At 53.2% G+C, this 26,162-nt stretch overlaps 1 protein-coding gene across 1 annotated transcript; it reads right to left on the bottom strand.

Moving 5' to 3' along the window:
• Nucleotides 1-5,091: 5,091 nt before the first annotated feature.
• On the bottom strand, nucleotides 5,092-13,661 carry LOC119090876 (protein archease). Its single transcript, XM_037213611.1, has 3 exons — nucleotides 13,557-13,661; nucleotides 6,664-6,818; nucleotides 5,092-6,100 (listed from the first exon to the last, which is right to left on the bottom strand). The coding sequence occupies exons 2-3, from the start codon at nucleotides 6,796-6,798 to the stop codon at nucleotides 5,630-5,632; spliced, it is 606 nt and encodes a 201-aa protein (XP_037069506.1). The 5' UTR covers nucleotides 6,799-6,818; nucleotides 13,557-13,661; the 3' UTR covers nucleotides 5,092-5,629.
• Between the last annotated feature and the right edge of the window lie 12,501 nt (nucleotides 13,662-26,162).

Genomic DNA, 26,162 nt, shown 5'->3' with positions numbered 1-26,162 from the left:
TCCGCGGCAGGCCAGGGCCGTATTGCAGCCAATACATAGTTAGGCATTTCGTCGCAGATGCGCCTCTTTGCATGGCTTGGAAAACTTGTTCCAAATGAAGGATATCCAGGCGGAAACTTGGCTCCGTATGAAGGACATCCGGGACATCCAGCATCAGACGTATCAATCAGCCGCAGAAGCCTGCATGCATAGGCGTTGGAACGTTTCAAAAAGTGTGTGGGGGGGGGGGGAGGCAAGCTCGGGGCGTAATTCAGGAACTTTTTCCGGAAAAAATCCCGATGACCGGGGGGGGAGGGGGCTAGAGATGGAGGTCATCGCTCTTTACTCAAATGTAATGACTGCTATTCTAGCAGTCATTGCATGCATATTCTAGCATCACACAGTGACTGCTATGCACACTCCTGCCTACCCAGCTCATCTATGTCATTCGGGAAATAATGCTATCCACCTTCCCAAGATTATTCGTCTATTTCAACCTTATCTTTCCTGGGAGCCGAAATCCACAAACGGGTAGGCATTTTGGGTCATCGAGGAGCCATTTGTCTCCACAAAGTAGATGCCAAAATATGGCCTGCGCATAGGCTGGAGAAAATTTTGAAAGTGAATCGATCCTCACGGCACAACAGATTTTGCATGCACCTTTATTTTGCTGGACGCTTTTCAGGAGATAAGACTTGTCGCGGCATTTTAGGCGGAAATAAATTCGGAAGCTTGAAACTGCCAAAAACCATGTGACAAAAACCATAGAGCTGGAGATTCTCCTTTGAAAAGCAAGCCACAGAATGCAGGCCCTTCTGTCATATATTCTTTGTCTAGCCCTCCTCCCGTCCGCCGTCGGTGGCCACTGTCCTGTCCCGGCTGTCTTCGAATGACTGACCGATAACTGATGGTACGGCCGTTTTGTTGCACATTTCTGGATCAGCATTGCTACTAATTGGGATGTAAAACATGTGTTGGACACCTGCAACAGTACCTTTTCCGAATCATCTTCCCTTACACCACACCACCCCAGAAAAATCCCGCCGGAAAGCTGCCTACTTTAGGTATAAATTGACCCAACGGACATCTTATTGCCCGTCATTCAACGTAGATGACTTGATCTGCTTTTGTGTGCAGGCAGGGGGTAGCCAGAGCCTTGCTAAGAGGAACACAGTGTTGACAAAAGCCCCCTTTATGGTGATCCCCCCCACAAAAATATCCCCAGATATCGTTTACATGTTAGCGAGGCATACGGTTTTCTTCGTTGCATTGTCATTTTTATGCTGTAACCAGAACAGAAACCAGAGGCTACCATGGAATAATTCTGTTCATATTTTTAACGCGCGTCCGGGTGGCCTGCTACATACCCTTCGTTCGAGTGGGGGGTCAATTTGACCCCGCCCTCTGAGATCTCAGTAACTAAGAGAGTTAGAAACAGCAAATTCACAGCGTGCGTTGACCTGTACGTGAGCTCACTTAGGTCAAAGTTTAATCTTCTTAGGTCATGACTTTCGGGTCAAATAAGGTCAAACAAGGTCAAATATCAGGTTGGTCTCGTAAGTGCCCCCAGGACATAGATATCTGTTTCTAAGCAAAAGGTCACATGTTCACTTAAGGTCAGAAACCCTGTTTGACCTTTTAAAGGTCATGGTGACCAAAATCCTACAAGAATGCTCTGAGCTTTGCATTTGAATAAGCGACAAAGATTTCGCTTGGTAGTGATTTTCTTTTTTTAAAAATGCTGACCCAGGTCATTGTAGGTCAATGATCTTTTCCGACCTCTAACAAGTACATGGAAAATGTATAATACGGTTGCTGCTGTCAACAAATTCGAAATGAGCCCCAGAAACCATCCTATACAGCAAGCCCTACAGTAATAAAACAGGTTGGCTTTGACCTTGGTCTGACCTTTTTATCTGACCTTAGGTCAACATAATTTGCTCATTCAGTATCTGTGCTGCCAAAGAAAGCATCTCAGAAATTTATGGCTTCGTCTAACACCCGCAATGTTGCATCGGATTGAGCGATTCCCTAGAAGTTGTCCTCGCTGAAACCGTGGCCCGACATTGACCTGCCATAGGCCAGCGACCTTACAAAGTACATATCAATTTTTGATGCGAAAAGATCCGCCATTCACTTGTCTAAAGCTATGCAAAACAGAGCACGGCTGCGCCGCACCGTTCGGAGCCCACTCTGGAAAAACTTTTGGGACGAGCCAATTTGACCCCCACCCGAGCGCGCGTTTATGTCAACAAACTACAGAAATCAGGCGTTTAACGACCGCATGGAATAAATCACCGGTGTCCGTATTTGCAATGGCTTAGTAGACTCTTTCTAAACCGATAGAATTCAGAAGCTTTTTCATGTTTCACCTGCGTTCTTCAGGCATTGAGGACACCGCGAAGGTGGAATGAAGAGCGATGTCTTTGATCGAAATTTGAGGACGAAATTTTGATTGTAGATCGCGTGGTCAACAATGTGTTTTAGCATCGCCAAGCCATGTTTGTTCGGAAGTGTTCAGCATTCAGTCAGAATCAATAAGTGACACATTTTATTGTTTGAAGTGCAGTTGTATGTGTCCTGCGCCCCTGCTGGGGCGGAGCGCGGCATGTGGTCAGGTTCGCAGGCCGGCCCCGGCTGCGCGGCAAATGCGCACCGCCGCCGCAGTTCGCACGGCCCCGGCTCGCGGCCCCCGCTGTCGGGACTCTGTCGGCGTTGTGTGCGGCAGTTCGTCGTTGCGTGTGGAGTGGTCCAGCCGCAATGTAACTCCGAATACATTTATGTGGCGTGGTTTTTAACATGCGCGCTCGCAAATCTTCGCAGTACAAACCTCGACAGCAGGCATTGCAGTCTCCCTAGTCAGCGGGGCGCTATCTCAATGGTTGACATTTCGTCGTGGTCCACCGGTGGACGAAAATGATGCAAATAATAATGGTTCCGAAATCATTACCTTTTAACACTTGAATCGGTTAGTAATACAAGTTATGTGGCGTAATTTTGTGCATGCGTACTCGCAAACCTTACTTAAAAATCTCGACGCCAGGTTGCAGTCTCCGTAGGCCGCGCAGCGTCGGCTCAACAGCTGATAATGAGCCTTGGCCTACGGGTGGACGAAAATAATGACGCTTCTGAAAGAAGTACCTTGAAACGCTTCCGAACACCAAATATTACATCTACAAGGCAGTCTGGGCACCTATTTCACGTGCGCGATTTTTAGTCTGATGATAAGAACGAATTATCCCTTAAAGCACCGCGAAGTGGTGCTTGAATCTGGTGGTGGAACTGGAAAAGTAAAGGTAGATCCTCTATTTTTCGCGTTTCTGTAACTATTAATCTGTCCAGAAGACAGATCAACACGGCGCCCGCCGTCTGGTGGCACTTGCAGTGGCCGACGCCGTTCGGTTGTACGGAAGCTGCAACCCAGACCATCGCCATCCTTGCTCTCGAGGTTGCGGGCGAGCATGTTCAAACCTTTTGATGCACTTTTCACTAATCCATCCTGAAAAAAGAATCGTTCTTAAGCAAACATGGGATGGCCCTGTTCGTTTGTTAAAATTCACTTCGACGTATTCTTTTCAACGATAATGACACCTCTATTCCACTTAACAACAATGAGGTCCCTTATTTCCTTCTAAGCAAGGGGCCCCTTGAGTAGAACGCCAAAGGCACATTACTGGTTCCCGTCTAGAGCTGATGGGCCACTCCGTCCCACCGCGAAACATCTTCTGGCTGTCATTCTAGCGACATGGGGCGGGATTTCCCGGTCGATTCGGAGGCCATTGGAAGGATATATCATATCACATTGTTCCCATCCCTGACAAGGGAAGCCTTCTGACCCGCGCAGTTGGCCCCGGATTAGCACAGGAACCCTCATAGAAGCAACAACATCCGTTATCGTCAAAGGTGGTTCAATAATTGTCACACAGGTTCCAGTGTCGTGTTTTTCTGTTTTCCTCAGAGATATTGAGGAATTCCTGAACGTAGATTGGGGATGGAATGGGGTCCTGAACTTATATTAACAAAGCTAATCCATGCTCCTCTTAAAATTTTCAACATCCAGTCAGAATTGATTACTGATAAAAAAAAACTATGCAATAAGGTTTAGAACGTACGCGCTCCCAAGTCACAGCAACAGCTTGAGCACCCGGCGTTGCAGTCTCCATAGGCCGCTTGGTGTCGGCCTGCGGCCGTGACGCTGAGCAATAGCCAATAAGCAGACGAAAAGATGAAACATCTTGAGGAACATGGCTGGTGAACTAAGTAAATCGACAGGTATATTTAAATGTGGTGCAAAAGTGAGCTAAACACAACCTTAATCTGCAAAGTGTGGGCCAGTTAACGCTGCTGCCCCCCCCCCCCCACCTTGAAAAGCGGGGGGCCATGGCCCCCCTGTTCCTACGCCCATGCCTGCCTGCACCGTTGTTCACGCTTAGTGCTTACTTGTTCAAAGTGCATGCATGCTTTGATGCTCTACGATACAATGATGTAAGTGGAAATAACGTCACAGCAAGCCAGTCTTCCCGTGAGATGCTGGAATGCCGGAGGATGGCGATTGACGAAATCAACAATGCCAGCTGTATGCAGTAGAGACGGCGGCCCATGTGCGGGGCTCCCGCAGCGCTAGGCGACACTAAGCATAAGACGGTGCGTAAAAACGGTAAAAGAGAAGGGCAAGTCGCGCGTGTCCCTCCATCAGTACAGGTGATCACGGAATTTGAGTTCCCTTATGACCCGGCATGCAGCTTATTTATCCCGTGACTAGATCCCACGATTCCCCTAGTCAAGCCAGTACACGATAATGGCGTGCCCAAAGTGGCAAATAATTATGCAAAAACACCTCCTGAAACGCTGCGTGGCACCAAATTCCACACCTCAGACAAACAGTTTCATGAAGTTCTTTAGCTGGTTTCGGAGCTCGCCCAAACCCGATTCGAAGTTGCGTTTGTACATGGATTAAAGCGTTTTTGTTCCCATTTTCCATTACTGCCAGAGATAGTGTCGTTAATTTTGTTTTAAACAGAACAGTACGTAAAGCCATTCTGCATTTGAAGACGGAAGAAAACAACTCCATTCTCGCCCATTTTTATCATGTCGAATGATTGATGAAACCAGTGTTGTACAGGAGTTGGCAGGATCCCCAACTCTCCTTTATTTAGATCAAACCGGCATTGATCACGTCACTGCATTTATATGCATTCATAGCGATGTGAAGTCAGGAGGCCTGAGCATCCCATCACCTGCAGCTCCAAACAATAAGACACATATTAAAAGCTACAACAGACTGGCCATGCTGACCAAATAGACAACCAGTTATTATAAGGAGCGCCGCCCGAGCGCACCTTGACTTTGGTAGCAAAAACAATCACATTCGATGTCTGCATTATAACAGTCCGCTTCTATTCAAATTCCGAAGTCGCTAGGTCGATACGTAAGTCATAAACGGACGTCATCGCCATTCGCCGCTGGGTAACCTGTTGCAAAGTCAGGTCCAGCCACCATCTGACGCGCAGAGCAGGGTCAACACATCTGGCTTCCTCCTTATGCACACGGACACTGTTCTCTACCGCAGACGGCGGCGACCGCGTTGGCTGACAGCCAAACCTCACGCCCCGGCGGCACAAGACGGTGTTCGGCAGCGACCCGTATCACGTCAAATATCGATTATCACAAACACCTCGTGCTGGTCGTCGTTGTCATGCACCTGCAGGTTGGAGTAGGTGATGGCCTTGACCTCTGTGCCCTGCGGATGTTTGTCCAGGTCAAACGGCTCACCGTAGCCTCGCGCGCGTATCCGGAACTCTTGCCGGTCAAACTCGACAATCTCCACGTGGCACGCGACAAAGAACGGCTCGGCCGAAAAGAGGAAGAGGAACTCGTCCAGAAAGTGGAACAGCAGCGACTCCAGGTCGTGTCCCTGCGCGGTCACGTGCTGCGTGTCGACCGCCTCGACCGTCTCCAGGTCCGTCATATAACCGAACATGGCCAGCGCCGCTTGCTCGAAGGCCTCGGGCAGCGAGCCACCCCAGGCGTGCAGCTGCACGTCGGCAGGGTGGTCCAGGTACTCGTACCCCGTCGCCGGGTACACGCACTCGTCGGCCGAGGCGTCCTCCAGCGCGGCGTCCTGCAACAGGCCAGTTCGCTCCGCTCCAGTACAAAAGCACGCTCGATGGGGTGGCACGGTCACGGACAGCTGGGCCCGGACAAGGATGGGACGGATGGTCCCGGGACCCACATGGGATGGCTGGTCCCCGGACAATGATGGGACGGATGGTCCCGAGACCCACATGGAATGGCTGGTCCCCGGACAAGGATGGGACGGATGGCCCCGCGACCCACATGAGACAGCTAGTCCCCAGACAAGGATGGGACCCATGGTCTAAGGACCCAGATAGGATGGCCGGTCCCCGGACAAGGACGGGACGGATGGTCCTGGGGCCCCGGTGGGATGGCTAGTTCCGAGACACGGATGGGACGGTTGGTGTCAGGAGACAGATGGGGAAACTGGTTCTCGGACACAGGTGAGATGGCTGGCGCCATAACATAGATGAAAAAGGCTCATCTGTGGGTGCATGTAGATGATAGCTGATTATTGAACACAGGTGTGAAGATGTGACCCAAGTTTCTCACAGATGGCTGGTGTGTCTCTATGGGGGGGGGGGGGGGGGGGGGGGGGGGGTAACAGACCTGGTCCCCAGTGCTGGTGCTGTGTGGCTGGGCATCGCCACCAGCATCCGTGACAGAGTCGGCTGGGGCGGCAGTGACGCCGGGAGGTGAGCTGGTGCTGCTCACTTCCTGGTCACAGACCACTGGAGATGGCATCCTAAGGCCAGCAGCGCCTCCTGTCGAACATGGGATCGGTATGTCAACATTGGTGCAGCAAGCTGGTCAACCATTGTAGGTAAAACTGAAATGGACTTAAGTTTATATATATATATATATATATATATATATAATAGTATATATATATATCATAAATAACTCCTCAATCAAAATATTTGCAGATGACACCGAAGGGTGCCCGTGTAGCTCCACCTGGAAAAATCAAGGAGCTCCAGCAAGACCTGACAATGTCACCAGGTAGTCTGACAGATGGAGACAGACAGAGTTGAGAGACTTGGGCATCCACAAAGATGGTACCTAGAATGTCAGAAATACACTGCCTCCACAACACTGATGTAAAAACACTACCTTTACTGTGGAAGCCCTGGTGAAACCCCACCTGGTGCATGTGACATCAGCTGAAGACCCTTTAATGGTACCACCAAAAGAAAGCTTGTGGAGAGGATGCAATGGTGTGCGACTAGAACAGCAAAGAATGCAGGGGACAAACTATGTTAATAACAACTACAACATTTGGAGGCTACATGCCCTGTATCACTGAAGACATTGTGGAGACATGGTAGCCATGTACCAGCTCCTCCAATTAAGGATAGACTTGAATCCAGGTGGCTTTAATTCTCCTTCCATGCTATGGACTACTCAAGGCCTCCACTGGAAGCTCTCCAACTGTGAGCAATCAGTCAAAGTCCACAACTTCAACCTCTCCAAGCTCAAGCTCAATCACAGCTGGTCCACAAAAGGTACCACACCCCAATCCAAGACCAAGTCTTATTAGTAGCCACACAACTTGGTAAGAACAGGACCTACAACTTTTGCCTTTCTAAATTCTGATAAGGATTATATAGTGCTTGGTAAGGTTCATCCTGTCATTCCATTTGCAATGCAGTGATGAATGCAAACCAGAATTCCCAAGTTGCTCCATCAGCCATTTGTGAGCATGATTTCCAATTAGCACTGCTGTCAGTTGGCTCTCAATCAATGTTATGCATGGCATGAAGATGTAATGAAACAATGACATATTAAGGAGCATATTTACTGAAGAGATGATGTGTTATCTGTTGACAGCAATCTTTTCTACTTTCAAGTATATCAATAGCTTTAATAACCCCATTTAATCACACTTGATGATTGCTTCAATATCTTCAAATGTGGAGCATTTCTTTAAAACTAAATTATACACAGCCCATTCACGTCGGTAATTTTTTACTTTGGTACCTGTATGGCCGACGGAGGGAAGAGCTACGCTAGCTGCGGGGTTTCGAGTATTGTCGTGCGGGGGAAAAGCTGTGAGGCATCGGCTGACATTGTGACGTCACTGAAAATGGTTTGCATCGATCGGGATGGGGGTTCTTTCGGGCCGACTGAAGGCCATAAGGCTTTTGATTGTGATATGATGTCACTGGTATTCGGCTGGGTATGTGACGTCACTGGTCGAGAGTTTGTAAGGCTCTCTTGGGTCCACTGAATGCCGTAATGCATCAGCTGGCCATGTGTCGTCACTGGTATTCGATTAAACATCAGGCGCGACCGGCCTCGTTCCATCTTTACTTTTCGTACCTGTCTGCTGCAAGCATTTGCGTGCCGCATAAAGGTTTGACCGAATCACCTCCATGTGTGACGTCCCTGATCATCACTTCATAAGAGTGCACTTAGGCCCCACGACCACGGTGTGTCATGGTCTGCGAAGTATCACCGGATAGCGTGACGTCACTGGTATTCGAATAAATACTGGGCGCAACAGGCCGTGCTTTATTTTTACCTTTGTATCTGTCTACTGCAAGCATTGGCTTGCTGGATGAAAGCTGCCGAACCACCTGAGTGTGTGACGTCACTGGTCACGAGTTCCACCGGTGCTTTTCGGCCAACTGAAGACCACAAGGTGTCAGCTAACGACGTCACTGCTATACGACTGATTGCAAGACGTCAATGGTCGTGGGTTTCAACGTGTCCTTTAGGACCGACGGAATGCCGTAAGGCATCAGCTGGCGATATGACGTCACTGGTAGTTGGCTGAACATCAGCCAACAGGTCATGCTCCATTTATACCTTTCGTGCATGTCCGCTGCAAGTATTGGCGGATTTTTTGCGACCAACTGAAGGCCATAAAGCATCAGCTAGCGATGTGACGTCACTGGCATTCGACTGTGCGTGTCGCTGGTCATGAGATTTTACGGCCTCTTTTGGGCCGACGAAAGGTCATACGGCACTGACTGACGATGTGACGTCACTGGTATTCGAATGAACTTCGGGCGCGACAGGCCATGTTCCACCTTTATCTTTGGTACCTGTCCATTGCAAGCATTGCCGTGGAAGGCTCTGCCAAATTACCTGAGTGTGTACGTCACTGACCATTAATTTGTATACTCTTCTGAACCTACTATAGGCCACAAGGCATCAGCTGACGATATGATGTCACTAGGTCTCGACTAGACATCATGCGCAACAGGCCATGCTCTATCTAAGCCATGCTTCGTCTGTACCTTTCGCACCTATCTACTGCAAGTATTCGCGCGACACATAGGGGCTCTGCCGAATTACCTGAGCGTGTGGTGTACCTAGTTATGAGTTTACGCGGGTTTACTCTGGCTGACCGAAGGGCATCAAGCATCAGCTGACGATATGACGTCACTGGTATTCGACTAAACTCCAGGCGCGACAGGCCATGTTCCATCTTTACCTTTCGTACCTGTCTCTTGGAAGTATTGGCGTGCTGAATGAAGGCTCTGCCGAGTCTCCTGAGTAAGTAACGTCACTGGTCAAGAGCTTTTTACGGGACCTTTTGTACCCCCAAACGGTATAATGCATCAGCTGACGATATGACGTCACTGGTGTCCGACTTAACATCAGGCGCGACAGGCCATGTTCTATCTTTACCCTTCGTACCCGTCTATTACAAGTATTGACGTGCTGAATGAAGGCTCTGTCGAGTCTCCTGGGTGTGTAATGTTACTGGTCATGAGTTTTTTCTGGCTCCTTGGAACCCTCTATAGGGAAAAATGCATCAGTTGACGACGTGATGTCAATGGTGTTCGACTTAACATGAGGCGTAACAGGTCATGTTCCATCTTTGCCTTTCGTACCTGTAAAGTATTGGTGCGTGAAATGGTGGCTCTGCCGAGTCACCTGAGTGTGCGACGTCACTGGTCATGAATTTTTACGACTATTTTTGACTGAGCGAAAGCCATAAGACATCAGCTAACGAAATGACGTCACTGGTAATCCACTGAGTGTGTGACGTCACTGGTCATGAGCTTTTACGGGCCTTTTTTGGCCGAGTTCAGGCCATTAGGCATCAGATAACGTTATGGCGTCACTTGTATTCGAATTAACATCAGTTGCAATAAGCCATGTTTCATCTTTACCTTTCGCATCTGCCTACTGCAGGTATTCGTGCGCTACAAAAAGGCTCTGTCGATTCGCTCGAGTCGAACTCCAGACGAATCATCTGAGTGGGTGACGTCGCTGGTCATGAGTTTATACGGATTCACTTGGGCCGCCCAAGGCCACAAAGGCCCGTGAAGCATCACAGGATGATATGTCGTCACTGTTATTCGACTTAACATCAGGTCCAACATGCCACGTACTTTCTTTACCTTTCGTACCTGTCTATTAAAGGTATTGACGTGCTGTATGAAGGCTCCGTCGAATCTCCTGAGTGTGTGACGTCACTGGTCACGAGTTTTTATGGGCTCTTTTGAACCCATTATAGGTTATAATGCATCAGCTGACGACATGGCGTTACTGGTGCCCGACTAAACATCAGGCGCAACAGGTCATGTTCCATATTTGCCTTTCGTACCTGGCTGCTGCAAACATTCGCGTGCTATATGAAGGCTCCGCCGAATCACCTGAGTATGTGACGTCACTGATCATCAGTTGGTAGGAGGTCACTTGGCCACCTATGGCTACGAAATTCCGCAGCAGAGGTGGGAGATGCACCATAGTTAAGCACACTAATTTTATTGTGCGCACCATTAAGTAGCAACTTCAAACGCAACGGGCTGTTTCAACGAATAAAATTTTGAACAAACGTAAACACAAAACAAAGGTGATCCCAGCCCACAAACCGACGTATATGCAAAGCTATTCCGCCCGACATCACAGGATGCGCCCCTGAGCAGCTACGGTCCGGAATGCCCTAATGGCTAAATAATAATCAAGGGCGCCGCTTAGCTGTCATAAGTCTGGGCCACAGCCCGAATATCAGTGGCGTCATATGGTCAGGTGATGCTTGATGTCCTTCAGTCAGCCCGAGTAAGCCCGCGTAAACTCATGACCAGTTACACCACATGCTCAGGTGATTCGGCAGAGCCTTTATGTAGCGCGCGAATACTTGCAGTATAGAGGTGCGGAAGGCAAAGATGGAACATGGCCTGTTGCGCCTGAGATTAAGTCAAATACCAGTGACGTCATATCGTCAACTGATGTCTTGTACCCTATAGGTACAAAAAAGCAGCCCATAAAGAACTCATGACCAGTGACATTACACACTCAGGAGATTTCACAGAGCTTTCCTTAAGCATGTCAATGCTTACAATAGACAGGTACGAAAGGTGAAGACGAACATGGCCTGTCGCGCCTGGTGTTAAGTTGAATACCAGTGACGTCACATCGCCAGATGATGCTTGATGTCCTTCAGTCAGCCCGAGTAAGCCCGCGTAAACTCATAATCAGTCACACCACACGCTCAGGTGATTGGGCAGAGCCTTTATGTGGCGCGCGAATACTTGCAGTAGATAGGTGCGGAAGGTAAAGATGAAACTTGACATATTGTATCTGATGCTTAATTGAATACCAGTGACGTCATATCGTTACCTGATGCCTAATGGCCTTAAGTCGGCCCAAAAAGGCCCGAGAAAACTCATGACCAATGGCGTCACACACTTAGTGGATTACCAGTGACGACATATCGTTAGATGATGCCTTATGGCTTTCACTCGGCCAACAATAGCCTGTAAAAACTCATGACGACGCACTCAGGTGATTCGACAGAGCCATCATTAGGCTCGCCAATACTTTAACAGGTGCGAAAGGCAAAGATGGAACATGACATGTTGTGCCTGATGTTAAGTCGAACACCAGTGACATCATATCGTCAGCTGAAGCATTATACCATATAGGGGGTTGAAAAGAGCCCGTAAGAACTCTTAACCATTGACGTGATATAACACGCGAATGCTTGCAGTAGGCAGGTACGAAAGGTAAAGATGGAACATGACCTGTTGCGCTTGATGTTGAGTCGAATACCAGTGACGTCATATCATCCCGCGATGCTTCACAGGATATGATGCTTTGTTGCATTGGGCTGCCCAAGTGAGCCTGTATAAACTCATGACCAGTGACGTCACGCACTCAGATGGTTCGGCATCACCTTGATATAGCACGCGAATGCTTGCAGTGAACAGGTACGAAAGGCAAAGATAGAGCATGGCCTGTTGCGCATGACATCTAGACGAAAACCGGTGACGTCATATGGTCTGCTGATGTGGTGTGGCTTACGATGGGTTCAAAGCAGTCTATATAAATTAATGGTTAGCGACGTTACACACTCAGGTAATTCGGCAGGGCCTTCCTTCAGCATTCAAATGCTTGCAATGGACAGGTACCAAAGGTAAAGATGAAGCATGGCCTGTCCCGCCTGAATTTTATTCGGGTACCAGTGACGTCACATCTTCAGTTAATGTCGTATGACCTTTCGTCGGCCCAAAAGAGGCCGTAAAATCTGATCACAAGTGACATCACACACAGTCGAATGCCAGTGACGTCACATCATTAGGTTATGCTTTACGGCCCTCAGTTGGCCGCCAAAGATCCATAAAAATGCATGACCAGTGACGTCACACACTCACGTGATTTGGTAGCTTTTATTCATCACGCCAGTGCTTGCAGTAGACAGGTACGAAGGTGAAAATGAAGCATGACCTGTTGCGACCAATATTTAGTCGAATATCAGTGACGTCACGATACCCGGTGATATTTCACGGAGCATGATACACCGCGGCCGTGGGGCCTAAGTGCACTCGTATCAAGTGATGATTAGTGACGTCACACATTCAGGTGATTCGGTCAAGCTTTTATTCGGCACGCAAATGCTTGCAGCAGACAGGTACGAAAGGTAAAGATGGAATAAGGCCTGTTGCGCCTGATGTTTCATTGAATACCAGCGACGACATATCGTCAGGTGATGCTTTACGGCATTCATTGCACCCAAAAGATCCCTAAAGCCTCACAACCAGGGACGTCACATATCCAGTCGAATACCTGTGACATCATATCGCTAGCAAATGCCTTGTAGCCTTCGGTCGGCCCAAAAGAACCCCGATCGATGCAAACCCATTTTCAGTGACGTCACTACGTCGGCTGATACCTAACAGCATTTCTCCATCACGGCAGTGCAGGAACCCTGCAGCCAGCGTAGCTCTCTCCCCACCGTCGGCAATACAGGTACCCAAGTAAAAAAAAGCCTTCACGTCAATATGACAATACTGGGATGAGTCATCTGGGGACCACACTGCTTCGCACACATGTCCCCAAAGCAAGTATGATGTTTCTTCCATCAGTGATGCCCAGCGCCACATGTTTTTTGATCAGGCAAAAAACCTATAAATAAACATAAATCATGGCTCCAAACCTCCGGTCAGGATTCACCTCAGCATTTCGAGAGTCCGGAATACAACACTGCATTAACCATTGATACTAAAATATGTACTATCAGTACCGGCATTGCCACAACTTACATCCGCAACGTATATATGCTTCACGCAACCCCAATGACAGCCGGCGGCACAGCGATGGCTCCCGACGACCACCGCAAAACAGCGCGTCCCCACATAACCAAACTATGACCAATGATGCGAGCTGAGGTGGTTCATAACGGTAAGGAAGGTAGTAAAACCGGCGCGGAAATACCAAAAATGGAAACGATAATGCTTCCTAAACTTGAAAAACCCACTACTCATAGTCTTTGAATGCAAACAAACTTAACAGCACCCAAGAAAGACGAAAAAAGCACGGCAAAATTTGAAAAAAATCCGGATAAATCATAGCTTTTAGCAATCTGGTTGCAATCATATAATTTGCCTACATGGTGACGTCATGACTCTACTGCTACAGGAGTTTCGGCGATGAGGTAGTCCTAAGCTACGTTGAGGCCTCAGAAGTGTACCTTTTATTGATATGATGGATCATTTGGAAACTTAGATACACATTTTGGACAATAAATAACAAATATGCACAATTCATCAATAAAATAGGAAACATAAAAAAGACTCTGGATGTTTTGGCGCTGACTTTCAACGTTGCGCGCTTGTTACTTCCAGCACCGCGCGCTTGTTACTTCCAGCACCGCGCGCCCTCCGTCAGTCGCGATATTCGCCGCAAGTTGAATCCTGCTTGCAGCTGATTTGCAATGTCCCGCTCAAACACTTTGTAGGGCGGGGGCATGCATCCGTATTGACATGCAGTTCTGAGTATGTACATAGGTGCCCACGTACCTGCCCGCTGGTGATCTTGTCAATATTTTCTTCGTTCTGCACTGTTAGCGCCACAGCAGCAGGTTTGTGGGACATCGGGTGCATGTACAAATAACGCTTGTTTTTTCTCTGAACTCTGTCCGCGTGTCAAATGCACGTCGTTTGCTTGCGCCTAGGGCTGCCAGGTGTTTTGGACTGTGTTTCCTGCATTGTGTGGTTATTTGTGGCTGTTCTCAATGTGCTGCTTGTTTTCTGAGCTACATAATTTAAGGGCTCATTCCCTCATGCTATTTTCAATTTGTTGAAATGCTATCTTTGACCACTGCACTCATATATACAAGATATTTAACCCTATGGCATGTACTCTGCCCATTTGGTCATCAACACCTGTCTATGGTTTTGATGATTTGTTGTGAACCACTAGATAAATATTCCTTGAGCTTTATTGTGCTTTACTGAATACTTTGTGTACTGTGCTAACCACCCTCCTATTCCTTGTAGCTATGGAAGTTCCCAAAGAGGTTGAACAAGTGCAGAAGATACTTTCATCAATGCAGAAGAGTGTGGAGTGCACAATATGGTATGTTGCAGGACCAAGCAATTGTCCACATGTTTGTACCATGCATTTTTTTTCTGACTGTTGCTGTTTTGAATCTTGCATTGTGTGGCACTTCTTTAGCAATGTGTAAACAAAGATCAGCTGTTTTCATTGTGATCTTTTTAAGATGCATAGTATTTTCCCCACTGAGGATGGGAGTTTTCTATTATCTGCTCATGTCCTAACCATTGTCACCTCTTTAAAAAAGAATGATCAGTGCAGGTCATCAGCAAACATTGTTTGCATGCAGGGGACTACAGTGGTCAATGGTTTACAGCAGGCATGGGATTAAGTGGGCTTCTTACTCTGAAGCCAAAGTCAAGATGAGATGAAGCTGGAGTCAAAGCCAAAGCAGTCAAGCTCAAAGTTTGGAATTGCCAGGGCAAAGCTGGAGTCAGCAGCATCACAATATATGATGTGAAGCCAGGTCTTAGGCCAGTGGTTTTAAACTGCATGTAAAGCTGGGACTAGCTGCAGTGATGATTTGGGTTTTACATTGTTGGCATGACAAAAAAGAGAATGACAGGGCTGAAGCCATCACTTTAATTGTGTATGGGGCTGAAGTCAGGTACATGATGCTAAACTTGTCTGAGCCAAAGCCAAATGAGAATTGAAGCCATCACTTCCATTGTGCATGGAGTTGACATCAGGTATATGATCCACAGCTTCTTGGAGCCAAAACATGTTATGAAGTTGAAGCTGAAGTAAACTTTAAATGGTACAAATGTTACACTTGGTGTTCCCAGATACTGTTGTTTCCTTCAACTTAATTTTGCTGTCGGCATGACTAGGAGTACTGGCTCCTCATTTCTCAACAATATTGCCATGCTCATCCGAGGGATTTCTCACCGCATCCTACAGCAACCACAGCAACCACATGATTCTCAAAGCCCAACTTGCATAAAAGCATAAAAGAAAGAAGCCAGCCCGGTGACTGACTCTAATTTAGGTGAAGTTTCTGTATGCTGTTTGAAGTTGTTGTATAATGGCTGATGTTATGAATATGTTTGCAAATACTGCTCAGCGAGGTAATACGGCCACGTACCAGACCTGCATTTTTGCCTCCCCTATTGATCCTATCGGACCTTGCGACGTGCTCACCCGCTCAGTCTACCTGGCATCATCCGCTCAGCATTCTAGCATGAAGAGCGACCACTGCCAGCTCACGGTAGTCTAGAGATGCTGATTGTGCTAGCATGAAGGGCGACTGCTGCCAGCCCACAATAGTCTAAGAGATGCTGATTGTACTCATCAAAAATTAACTTTACAAAAGAAAAGCTCCCTGGAACAAATATGTGTACTGACAATCATATTTGCTTAGATTTGTTATGTAGGTGATTGTTAGACATATAGAGACATAGACATCAGGTCAACAAAGAGCCACAAGGGCCCATCAGAGTTGGCCTTCCCTAGGTTCCTCACCCATCCTTGAACTAATCTGACCACTTGACCTGCCTGCATTTAGCTATAAATGAGATCCTTAGACCCATAGAACTTCTTCAAAGATTTTGAAATGTTGCTTGGGAGGGACTTCCTACAAGTTCGTTTAGCAGTCCATTCCAATGATTCACTACTCTTTGACTAAATAGCGTCTGCCTCTTCATAATTCTAATCCTACCATTTTGCTAATTGAAGCTGGTTTCCTGTAAGTCTCATTCTACATTTCAGTGCTCCTTGGAGATATACCTTACCTATCCCTTCCATCATTATTGTTCGTGGCGGCTTTTGGCTAACTGGCCCACTGTATCGATTCGGAGGTAATTATCATCGAGACAATTCCCAGGCGTAAACCGACTAGTGGGGGTGGCTGCAAATGGTGGCGAAAACATGAGCTCACCGACATCGCATGGTCCCTTACGAAACAGATTCTTTCGTCCTAACATGGGTAGCAAACGTCACTTTACTGGGATTCCGCTACTGATATTCCTACACTCTTGGCTTCTCATGCATGTTTGTCACCAGGCATATCAAAGGGAGGCTCATATTGTCGCCACACACAGTCTGCAGGTTATGTGCAACGATCAGGTCCCTTCAGTTATGGGCGGAACCGTACAGCCATACACCACGTATACCTTGGAATTTAGCCTCAGCAAATAGTAGCCACCTGGTGTCAGACTCACCGCGGCATCACCACACAGCCCCCACCATCCATCATCAGTGAATAATGCCAAAATCCCTCGTCGGCTCAATATCCTAGTCGCCAGAATCCGTCATCGGCAAGCCGGAATCCCTCATTGGCTCTTAATATTTGGTCACCGGAATCCCTGATCAGCTGATATGTGCGAACCTTGCCTTCTGGATTCGCTGGTATGATTCTAACGGGAGTACCTTCTGTGACCGAATTCGCTGTCGCTGCTGATGGTCAGTTACTCATGGTCATCTTAGCAAACTCCCTTCCGTGGCTGCATGTCCAGCCACGATCGCCAAAAATGGACTAGCTTTTCCGATAGCTCAACACCCTTTTCCGACTTTCACCTTCTGGGCATCGCAAGAAGGAACCTGAAAAGCGAGTCCCACCTTCTGCGAGTCGCGAATCCATCAACTGTACCCTACACGTACTACTGCCACCCTCACTAGCGGTCAGCGGCCTGCAAAAACGCGTCCCACCTCATCTGTGAGTCGCGAATCCATCAACTGTACCCTACACGTACTACTGCCACCCTCACTAGCGGTCAGCGGCCTGCAAAAACGCGTCCCACCTCATCTGTGAGTCGCGGGGAGACCGACCAAGAGCCGACTTCCAAATGTCTGTACGGAGTGGGACCTTTCAACCCACGGGTAAACGACTGCCCACGTACCACGTAGGACTTTTTCCATCGCTCCTTGCGAGAAGTCACAACGTAAAGCATCTGTGACGGATGTAGCCCTTCGTAACAGAAGTCCTTCGATTGCACTCGTGGAAAATTCACAGTCGCCCCAAGCTGTACACAATATGTGAACTTTGCAGGATAGAGATATGAATGTCGAAGGCCTGGACCTAACCATGACACGTCCTGTCTTATGGCGCAAAATTCATACCTCAATGCATTAATCTTTGATCTGATATTTTCCTACAGACTGTTCATTGAAGCGCGTGAAGCAGCACCAGCCCAGTACGCCATTGAACGACACACACAAGCGACGCATTTGTATATTAGATATGCCAATTACTATGACGCGGTGCAAGCGCGAGCGGAGCGCGTGACATGCAGCTGATCGGAAATAATGTGCGAGTACGTAACCGCCGGCGCGCCAGGCCGATACGGTCTCCGATCAGCATATCAGTCTCGGTGTCCCTCCGATAGCCGACTCTGACCGTACTCCGTGCTCTGTTTGATACGTGCCTGCACTCCGACGAGGTCGGTGTTTGTAATGGGCCGCTCCCTATTGATCGTCGTGGCGCACATGTCCGGAACGAACGCCCGGGCCAATCGTAACAAACAAAAACCGTACTCGCACATTGGAATAAGCAGCGTGTGGCCGGCGGCCGACGGGTGCGCCGCGCGCCACACAAACCCAAAGTAAAATCTGAAGCCAGGCTGGGAAAACGGCTCAAAGCCGAGGTCGAATACAAAACCATTGAAGACAAACTTCGTCTTCGCGAAGTCGGAGCAGGAAGCGCTCCCCTCCCTGCTTCAAAGAGACCGCAGTGAGGGACTCGGGGATGTGGCAATGATAATTTAAACCCCGGTCCCCACATGGGAGGCAAAGGTTCCAACCACTCGGCCACAACGTAATGCTCGTACATAATGCTTCAGAAAATATTTGTGTTCTTCAGACTGCCAGCAGCACCCATTTAGCTCCTGACACGACACGCACAACAGTGGATGCTCTCGCTGCCGTACGATTATCCCGAGGCTCAGGCAGCTAACTGAGCTCCTGTCCCACAGCTTGGACCTGCTCCACAATCCAGCTCAAACCAAGTGTGGGCACACCTTCTGCACCGACTGCCTGCACCAGCTGACCAGGAAGCCGGCGCCGTGTCCGCTGTGTAAGGAGCGGCTGACGCGGCGCAGCTTCACGGCCGACCGCCGGGCGGCCGCGCTGGCGGCCGCCATACGCCGCCTGGTGGCCGCCGTACAGGAGGACTGCGGGTTTAACGGTGAGCGTGGGAAGGTCAGGCCGAGCGACAGGCGCTTCATGTCGTCGACATTGCTGCCATCCAAAGGCAAAAAAGCCCAAGTGCTATGCAAGGCAGTGGCTCGTAGGCCTTTTTGCCTTTGGGCGGCAAATTTGTCTGGGAAGAGAATGATGGGGTGCCAGTAGTGCAGTGGTTAATGCATCTGCGTTAACCATTGCGCGTGTGGAAAACCAGAGGTACGGGGTTCGACTCCCTGCGGTGAGAGGCAGGCGACGCCATATAGCCTCAGTAGTTGAGTGCGTCGTAAAGCCCCAATGACATGACATGACATGGGAAGAGAATTGTGATGTTTGTCTGTGTTTGCTCTCCTTGCGATTGTTTTCCACCACCGCCAACTGAGCAGTGCGGTGCTGAGTTGTGCTAACACGCGTCCAGTTCCCGGTCGGAAACTGCCGCTGCTAGTTCCACTTGTGGCGTTGTGTGTTCTTGTGCAGTGTGCCTTAAGGATTGACTGCTTAACCGATCTGTGTCGATGTGCTCAAATTTGGTGATATTCAGCAGTGGGACTTCCAGCACCCAAAACATCCGCTGAGGCACTTTCTAGTTACATTTTGTTCGAGTGTCTATAAGTGCTGTTGCCCTTTGGGATGGTCAAAGATGACGGGGATCGGGCCTGCCAAGAAGTCTGTGCTCTCATAAATCGGAATATGTGAGCTGCATCCCCGGTGCATTCACCCCCCTTTACCGATGACTTACGTTTTTCCATACTGAAAGTTCCGTAAATGTTTGGTCTTAACATGGGCCTTATGTGATGTTTTTGCGGTAATAGTACTTGCGTCATGTTAGCTGCTTAGTCCATTATTCCACGGCCAAGGAGCAAACGCAGAACAGACAATATCCCAGTTCTTTGCGGTTGAAAGGCTACTTTTGCCAATCCAAGTTTTTTGCTCGTCCTATAAAAACTATTTGGGTTGGTCCAATCCCTCTAATAAGCAATGCAATGTCAAGTTAAGATTTGGACAAAAATCTCAGGTGAGCAAGCATACAAGTATTTTGGGCGTGATTTCCATTTAGATCACCCGCTGACACTATTGCCCCAATGGTGTTTGGCTGAGTCTGAGGATTCAGCCAGGTGCATTCAAGACATGGTGATGGGCATTGTCGCTTTAGGTATGCACATATGTCTCAACTGGTTATCCCAATCTGTGTGCAGTATCGCCGTCCAAGTATCGGCCAAGGCAGAGCATTGAGGCTACGGAGGCGGTGTCCGCAGAACCGCAAAACGACCGGGCAACTTCGACGGCCAAGAGGCGACCCAGCAAAAATGGTAGGTGCATCGGGTCTGGCTAACCAAAGCTTCCACACTATATACATGATATTCCGTTCCTGAGTGTGACAAATTCCAATTAAGGGAATTAGTCGACATATAGTCATGCAAAATGTCTCCTGCACTGGTTGTCTACTTTATTTTCTACTCCTTATCAAATTGTTATTGAATACAATGAAGGAATTATTCATGTTATATCCGTCCCTGAGTAGTTCGCTCGTTCTGCTTGTTCATGACCGCATCTGGATTTTGCGCTGTATGTATTCAACAAAAACAATGTTTTTATCTCGATCAACAGCATATTTCGGTTAATAGCTCGATGTGATAAGATGTGCTATAAAGGCCCGTTCACATCTGTTGGCTGACCCGGCTGTCGTCGCATTGGCTCCATAACGGGCTCTGCTGTGGCATCCTTCTTGCATTTCAACGTTTGTTACGCTGGCCTATGCGTCCGGCTGCTTCGCTGACGTATTTTAGAATGAAGGAATCGCACTGCCGTCGACGACCTTGGCCGTCCGGTGACCGCTGTTGGTATCAGCGACGTCCGAGAACCCCGACCATGGCGTGCTGTCCGCCGGCTATGACAGGCGTGACGTCAGCTAAGGGCCGACGGGTGCGGCCCGGGGCCGGCGGCTGTCCCCGTCAGCTCACCCTCTGAGTGCCCCCTCCCCTCTGCGTGTGTCGACAGTGCGGGTGGCGACGGGAGGGGCGCGCGGCCGCGGCAGGCGCCGCTCGCCGCCACGTCGCGACTACGGCCGCGCCGGCGACGACGACCTGGAGCTGCTCTCAGCCAGCCAGGTGCTGGAGTTCGACGGCGAGCGGGTGGGCGAGGCGCTGGTACCGCCGCCGCCGCCGCTGCCGCTGGCCGACGCCGAGCGACGTGTTAGCGGCCGCACGCGCGTCCGGCAGTGGCTGGGTGACGCCCAGGCCGCCGGCTTCGGTATCACAGCCTGCGAGAGCCCGGGCGTGGCGCTAGTGGACCGCCTGCTGACGGCGGACGGCGGCCAGCTGGCACGCCGGCTCGAAGACGAGAAGCGGCGGCTGGGCGTGGCCTCGCTGGATACCGCTGCCGACGACGACGACAAGGAGAACAGGACGGTGGGAGCAGGCGCCGACGGCGACCGCCGGGTGGTGGAAGAGAGCGTCAATGACGCCGAGTCGGTGCGCGTCAAACGCAATGAGGAGGACTCGACGCCGGCTGGGACGGTGGCCAAGCGCTTCTTCAAGACGCGGACCTCGCCGGCCGGGGAGACGCCGGAACAGCCACGCACTCAGACTCAGTCCAGCGAGGCGCCTGAAGAGGAAGATCCCTACCAGTTCATCAGCAGCCAGCGCACGCCGCCGAAGAAGAAGAAAAAGCCGCGCGCCGGCAAGAACGCCAAGCCCAAGAGCTCCGCAGCCCGTAAGAAGCGAGCTGCCGCGGCCTCTGACGATGCGGGTGCCTCCGCTCCGTCGACACTCTTTGATGACCTGGCACCGAAGCCGGCCGCCAGTGAGCGGCGCGCGCCGCCACGCCGGGCAGGGGAGGCCGCGCGCCGCGCCGTACACGAGCTCCGCCAGCTGAGCCAGGAGAGCGGCGCCAGTGTCGCCAGCGCCGAATACGAGCCGCCGGCGAGCAAACGGACGCGGCGGGCGCGCGCCGGCGGCGGCCCGGCGCGGCCGCCGGCGCCCGTCACGCCCAAGCTGCTGCTGGCGCGTGCCGAGCTGGGCACCGCCAGCCAAGAGGTGCGCGCCATCAATCAGCTGTTCGACGAGGCGGCCGGAGAGGAGCAGGTGACGCCGCGGGCTGGGGCGGCGGCGGCAATGACGCGTCAGAGGAGCTGCCGTCTGATGGACGGAGAGCGGCGCGCCGACTCCACGCCCCGCTCTGTCACCTTCAACGAGTCCGTTGACGTCAGGGAGATCCCGCGCTCCGACCGGGAGGCGGAGCAAACAGCGACGGAAGCGGCCTCCTGCGACCGGGACACAGCACCGGCGGAGCAGTCGTGCAAGGTGCCCGGGGGAACGGCTGGTCCCAGTGTCGGGCCGGCTGGCGAGGAAGAGCAGGTCCCCTATCGTGATGACCGAACAACACGGCTGGAGAAGGAGCGGCGGTCGCCGGGGTCTCCGCCGCCAGAGCGGCCACACGTGCCTGTGCATGAGGAGGGGGAGGAGGAGGAGCCGGAGTTGAGCCCGCGCCGTCTGTCGGCCGCCGGTCTGCTACCGGCCATGCTCCGCTCGCCCGGCTGGTCCCGCCTGCCCCGCCTCAAGACATCGTTTGGCCTGAAGGGTCAGCTATCGGTGCGCGGGGGCCGGCGTACGCCCGTAAAGGAGGCTGGCGCCGCGCCTCCGCCGGCCGACCTCGGCGACGCGCCCCCGTCGCCCACCGGACGCATCGACGAGGCCGAGACGGCGTCCAGCGGTGACGAGCCGGCGTCCGAGGGCTTCACGGCCAGCCAGCGCGAGCGCACCGGTGCCCGCGTCAGCCGCTACCACCGCGAGCTGAGTCGGCTCGAGGGGGAGCTGCTGGCTCTGGAGACGCAGCCGGCCGGGCCGGGGCCGACCGCTGCCCCTGTACCGGAGACGGAGGAGTGGCGCCGCTCGCTGCCGCCGCCGCCGCTGACGGCAGCCGGGGGCGGCGAGGTCTCGACAGGCCCGGCCGGTGAGTCGCTCACGCCGGCCAGCGAGTCGGTCATCCCAGCGACCGAGCCAGAGCCGTCCGTCAGCCAGCCAGCTCGGCCCGACGACGGAGAGGCGGGTGGAGCACATACCACGGCTCCAGCCCTGGCTCCGGCCCAAGCTCCGGCACCAGTCCTGGCCCCAGCCACAGCCCCAGTTCCAGCCCCAGCTCCGGCCTCGGCTCAAGCCCGCGCCGTGCTGACTGACTCGGAAGATTTCGTGGTGGAGAGGGCGCGGCTGCCGGCCGGCTCAGGTGCCGCCCAGCGCCGCAGCAGCAGCAGCAGCGGCTCTTCTCGACTCTCCAGATGCAGCTCTGGCCGGCCGGTCATCGGCGCCCGGACGCCAGGGGCCGCCGCAGACCCCAGTCAGCAGGTAACCACCTCATGCGACCGGACGCTGGGCGTGACAGGTGCACCGCTCCGAGCAGAGTGGCGTGACCGCCGGGCTTTTATTCCTGAAGAAGGAAAATCGTGGATCTCTTGTACTTTGCCGTTGATTCCGAAAGGTAATAGTTGATATGGTATGAGTGCGATAGGGAATGCGAATGTTACACGGGAACAGGTTGGTGCAGCTTGTGCCCGCCGTTGGCCTCCAACTAGCGGGCGCCGCTGCCTGTTCCAGCTCCACGTGCCGGCCGGTCCGGCCGGTCTTCACAGCCCGCGGCTGCCGGCCGGCCGCCGCCGCCGGCGCCGCACCGCCGCCGACCGGCGGCTGCTGCTGCGCCTGCTGGCCGGCCAGCGCCGGCTCACCAGACTGGTGACACGTCTGACGGCCGAGCTCGGCCGGAGCCGCCGCCACTCGGCCGGCTCGACACCGCCGCTGCACAGGTCAGTGTCGGCTGCTGGTGGGACCGCTCGCCCGGCGCGGCACGTCTGTCGGCAGCTGCCGGTGCTGGCGCCGGCGCTGGTCGTCACCGGCGTGTTCACAGCTGTTTTGATAAGGACGCTAGCGATTACCTGCCTGCCGGAAGTGCGGCTATCAAGCACAAAGGGCTCATGGTAGTGTTCCGAGTAACTCTCGACAGCGAAACTGGAAAGATTGCTCACTGCTGACTAGTTACGGTCAGCTCTGACCGTGAGCGCCGCTGGCGTTCGACGAGACCGTTCTGTACCACACCTGGCGCCGTTTGCCGCAGCTCGAGCGGCGGCGCCCCACGGAAGTCTGCTGTCCTGCAGCCGCCTGAACCGGCCACGGCCGCCGCCTCGCCGCCGGCCGGTTCCGCTGCTCCGTCCGTCTTCAGCGCGTCAGCGGGCCGGGCGGTGGCGGCGGCGGCCGGGACGCACCGCTCGGATGCCGCCCAGGCCGGCCGGAGCTCACCGGAAGCCGTCGGCGGCCGCTCTCTGCCCGCCCGCCGGTCAGAGGAGAGCCGTCCTCCGGCCGGCGGCGACCCCTCCGACGCCGTGGCGCCCTCTCAGTCCTCGGTGGTAGCCTCGCCGGCCGGCGGCGGCGGCGGCCTGGGACTGTCGGCGCTGATGCGGCTGGACCCGGCGCCGGCCGCCGATGTCTCGACGCCGACCGACAGCGAGGAGGTGCCGCCCATGCCGGTTACGCAGTTTGAGCAGGTGGCGCGCGAAATGGCGGCTGAGGCGGCGCCGTCTCCGCCGCCTGCCTTGTGCGACGTCAGCACCGAGGAGGTGGACCAGTACCTCGCCGACTGCCCGGCTGATTACCCCGCCCCCAGCAGCCACCTGTCAGCCGGCGGCAGCGACGAGGACAAGACGTCACCGAAGCATTCCAGTTCCGGGTCTCGGCGCGCTCCTGGCTGTGACGGAACGTTCGAGAAGCTGCCCAGTTCCCGACCCCTGTCCGCTTCCGTCGGTGGCGAGCCGTCACCAAAGCGGTCCAGCCCCCGGGTCCAGTCCGTGCCCGTCGGTGGCGAGCCGTCACCAAAGCGGTCCAGCCCCCGGGTCCAGTCCGCACCCGTCGGTGGCGAGCCGTCATCAAAGCGGTCCAGCCCCCGGGTCCAGTCCGCACCCGTCGGTGGCGAGCCGTCATCAAAGCGGTCCAGCCCCCGGGTCCAGTCCGCACCCGTCGGTGGCGAGCCGTCATCAAAGCAGTCCAGCCCCCGGGTCCCGTCCGCACCCGTCTGTGGTGAGCCGTCACCAAAGCGGTCCAGCCCCCGGGTCCAGTCCGCATCTGTCGGTGGCGAACGGTCACCAAAGCGACCCAGCCCAGGGCCTCGACCCGCTGCCATCAGTGACGAGACATCTCAGAAACGACCCAGCCCCCGGTCCCTGCCCGCTCGCGTCGGCTGCAAGCGACGTCGTATGGACGTGACCACGTCGTCTGGCCGGGCCAGCTCTGGGGGCGGGCGGCTCGCCTCCGCCGCCGCCGCCGCCGACGATGACGACGCGGCCGGCTCCGGTTCCGGCGCGTCCCAGGACTCGCCGCTGTGCCGCCGTCCAGGTCGCCGCGCCGCGCGCATCTCAGACGACGACGAGCAGTGCGAGCCAATGCCCGCCGAGCCGGCCGAGTTCGACAGCGATAGCGATGACCGCCGCGAGATGGAGCGACTGGCCGCGCTGCCCGTGGACGAGTTCATCCGAGAAATGCAGGGGGAGGCCGCGGACGACGCGCTGGCAGAGGAGTCGACGAGCAAGCCTCGGTTGCCGTCCCCGAACGAGGGCGTCGGCGAGGCACCAGTGAAGACCAGCGGCGGTGAACGGTCTGTCAGCGAGATGGGCCTGGAAGACAGTGACAATGGCGTCACTGAAAAGCCTATCAGCGTGATGCCGATGGAGAAAACCGAAGACGGACTGGTGGGCGAGCCCAAATGCGAGATACCCATGGACGACTCCTTGGGCGAGATGTCGGTGGAGCCCGCTGCCAGAGGGCTTCCAGACGAACGTATGAACGATAGTGCTGCTGAGGTGGCCATGAGCGCTGGCTCTGCCCGGGAGGAGCCGGTGGCGCGCCGCTCGGCCGGCGGCTGGGGCGGCCCCTGCTCCGACCGGATCGACCGCGACCTCACAGCACCGGCCGCAGGCTCGCCCGACTCAGACCTGGCCGAGATCCTCAGCTGCAGCGGCGAGCGGCGCCCGCTCGGCCAGCTGGACACAGTGCTGGTGACGCCGGGCGGCCAGCGCCGCGGCGCCAGCTCCGCCGGCTCCGACCCGGCCGCGGACACCCCGCTGCGGCCGGCAGGACCGCCGCCGCGCCGGCGCGTCTCGCTGCCGCCTCCAGCCGACGCCACCGCCGACGCTGCTGCTGCTCCGGACAGCCCCAGCA

The sequence above is a fragment of the Pollicipes pollicipes genome, unplaced genomic scaffold (assembly GCF_011947565.3).
Source record: "Pollicipes pollicipes isolate AB1234 unplaced genomic scaffold, Ppol_2.1 Scaffold_3168;HRSCAF=3711_pilon_pilon_pilon, whole genome shotgun sequence".
Taxonomy (NCBI): domain Eukaryota; kingdom Metazoa; phylum Arthropoda; class Thecostraca; order Pollicipedomorpha; family Pollicipedidae; genus Pollicipes; species Pollicipes pollicipes.
The sequence above is the reverse complement of the archived record's forward strand: the minus strand, read 5'-3'. Positions and strand labels throughout refer to the sequence as shown.

Coding starts and splice junctions, on each gene's coding strand:
- LOC119090876 (XM_037213611.1), bottom strand. CDS start 6,798: ATGCCATCTCCAGTGGTCTGTGACCAGGAAGTGAGCAGCACCAGCTCA. Junction 6,101..6,663: donor GCACCAGCACTGGGGACCAG/GTCTGTTACCCC, acceptor GGCCTGTTGCAG/GACGCCGCGCTGGAGGACGC.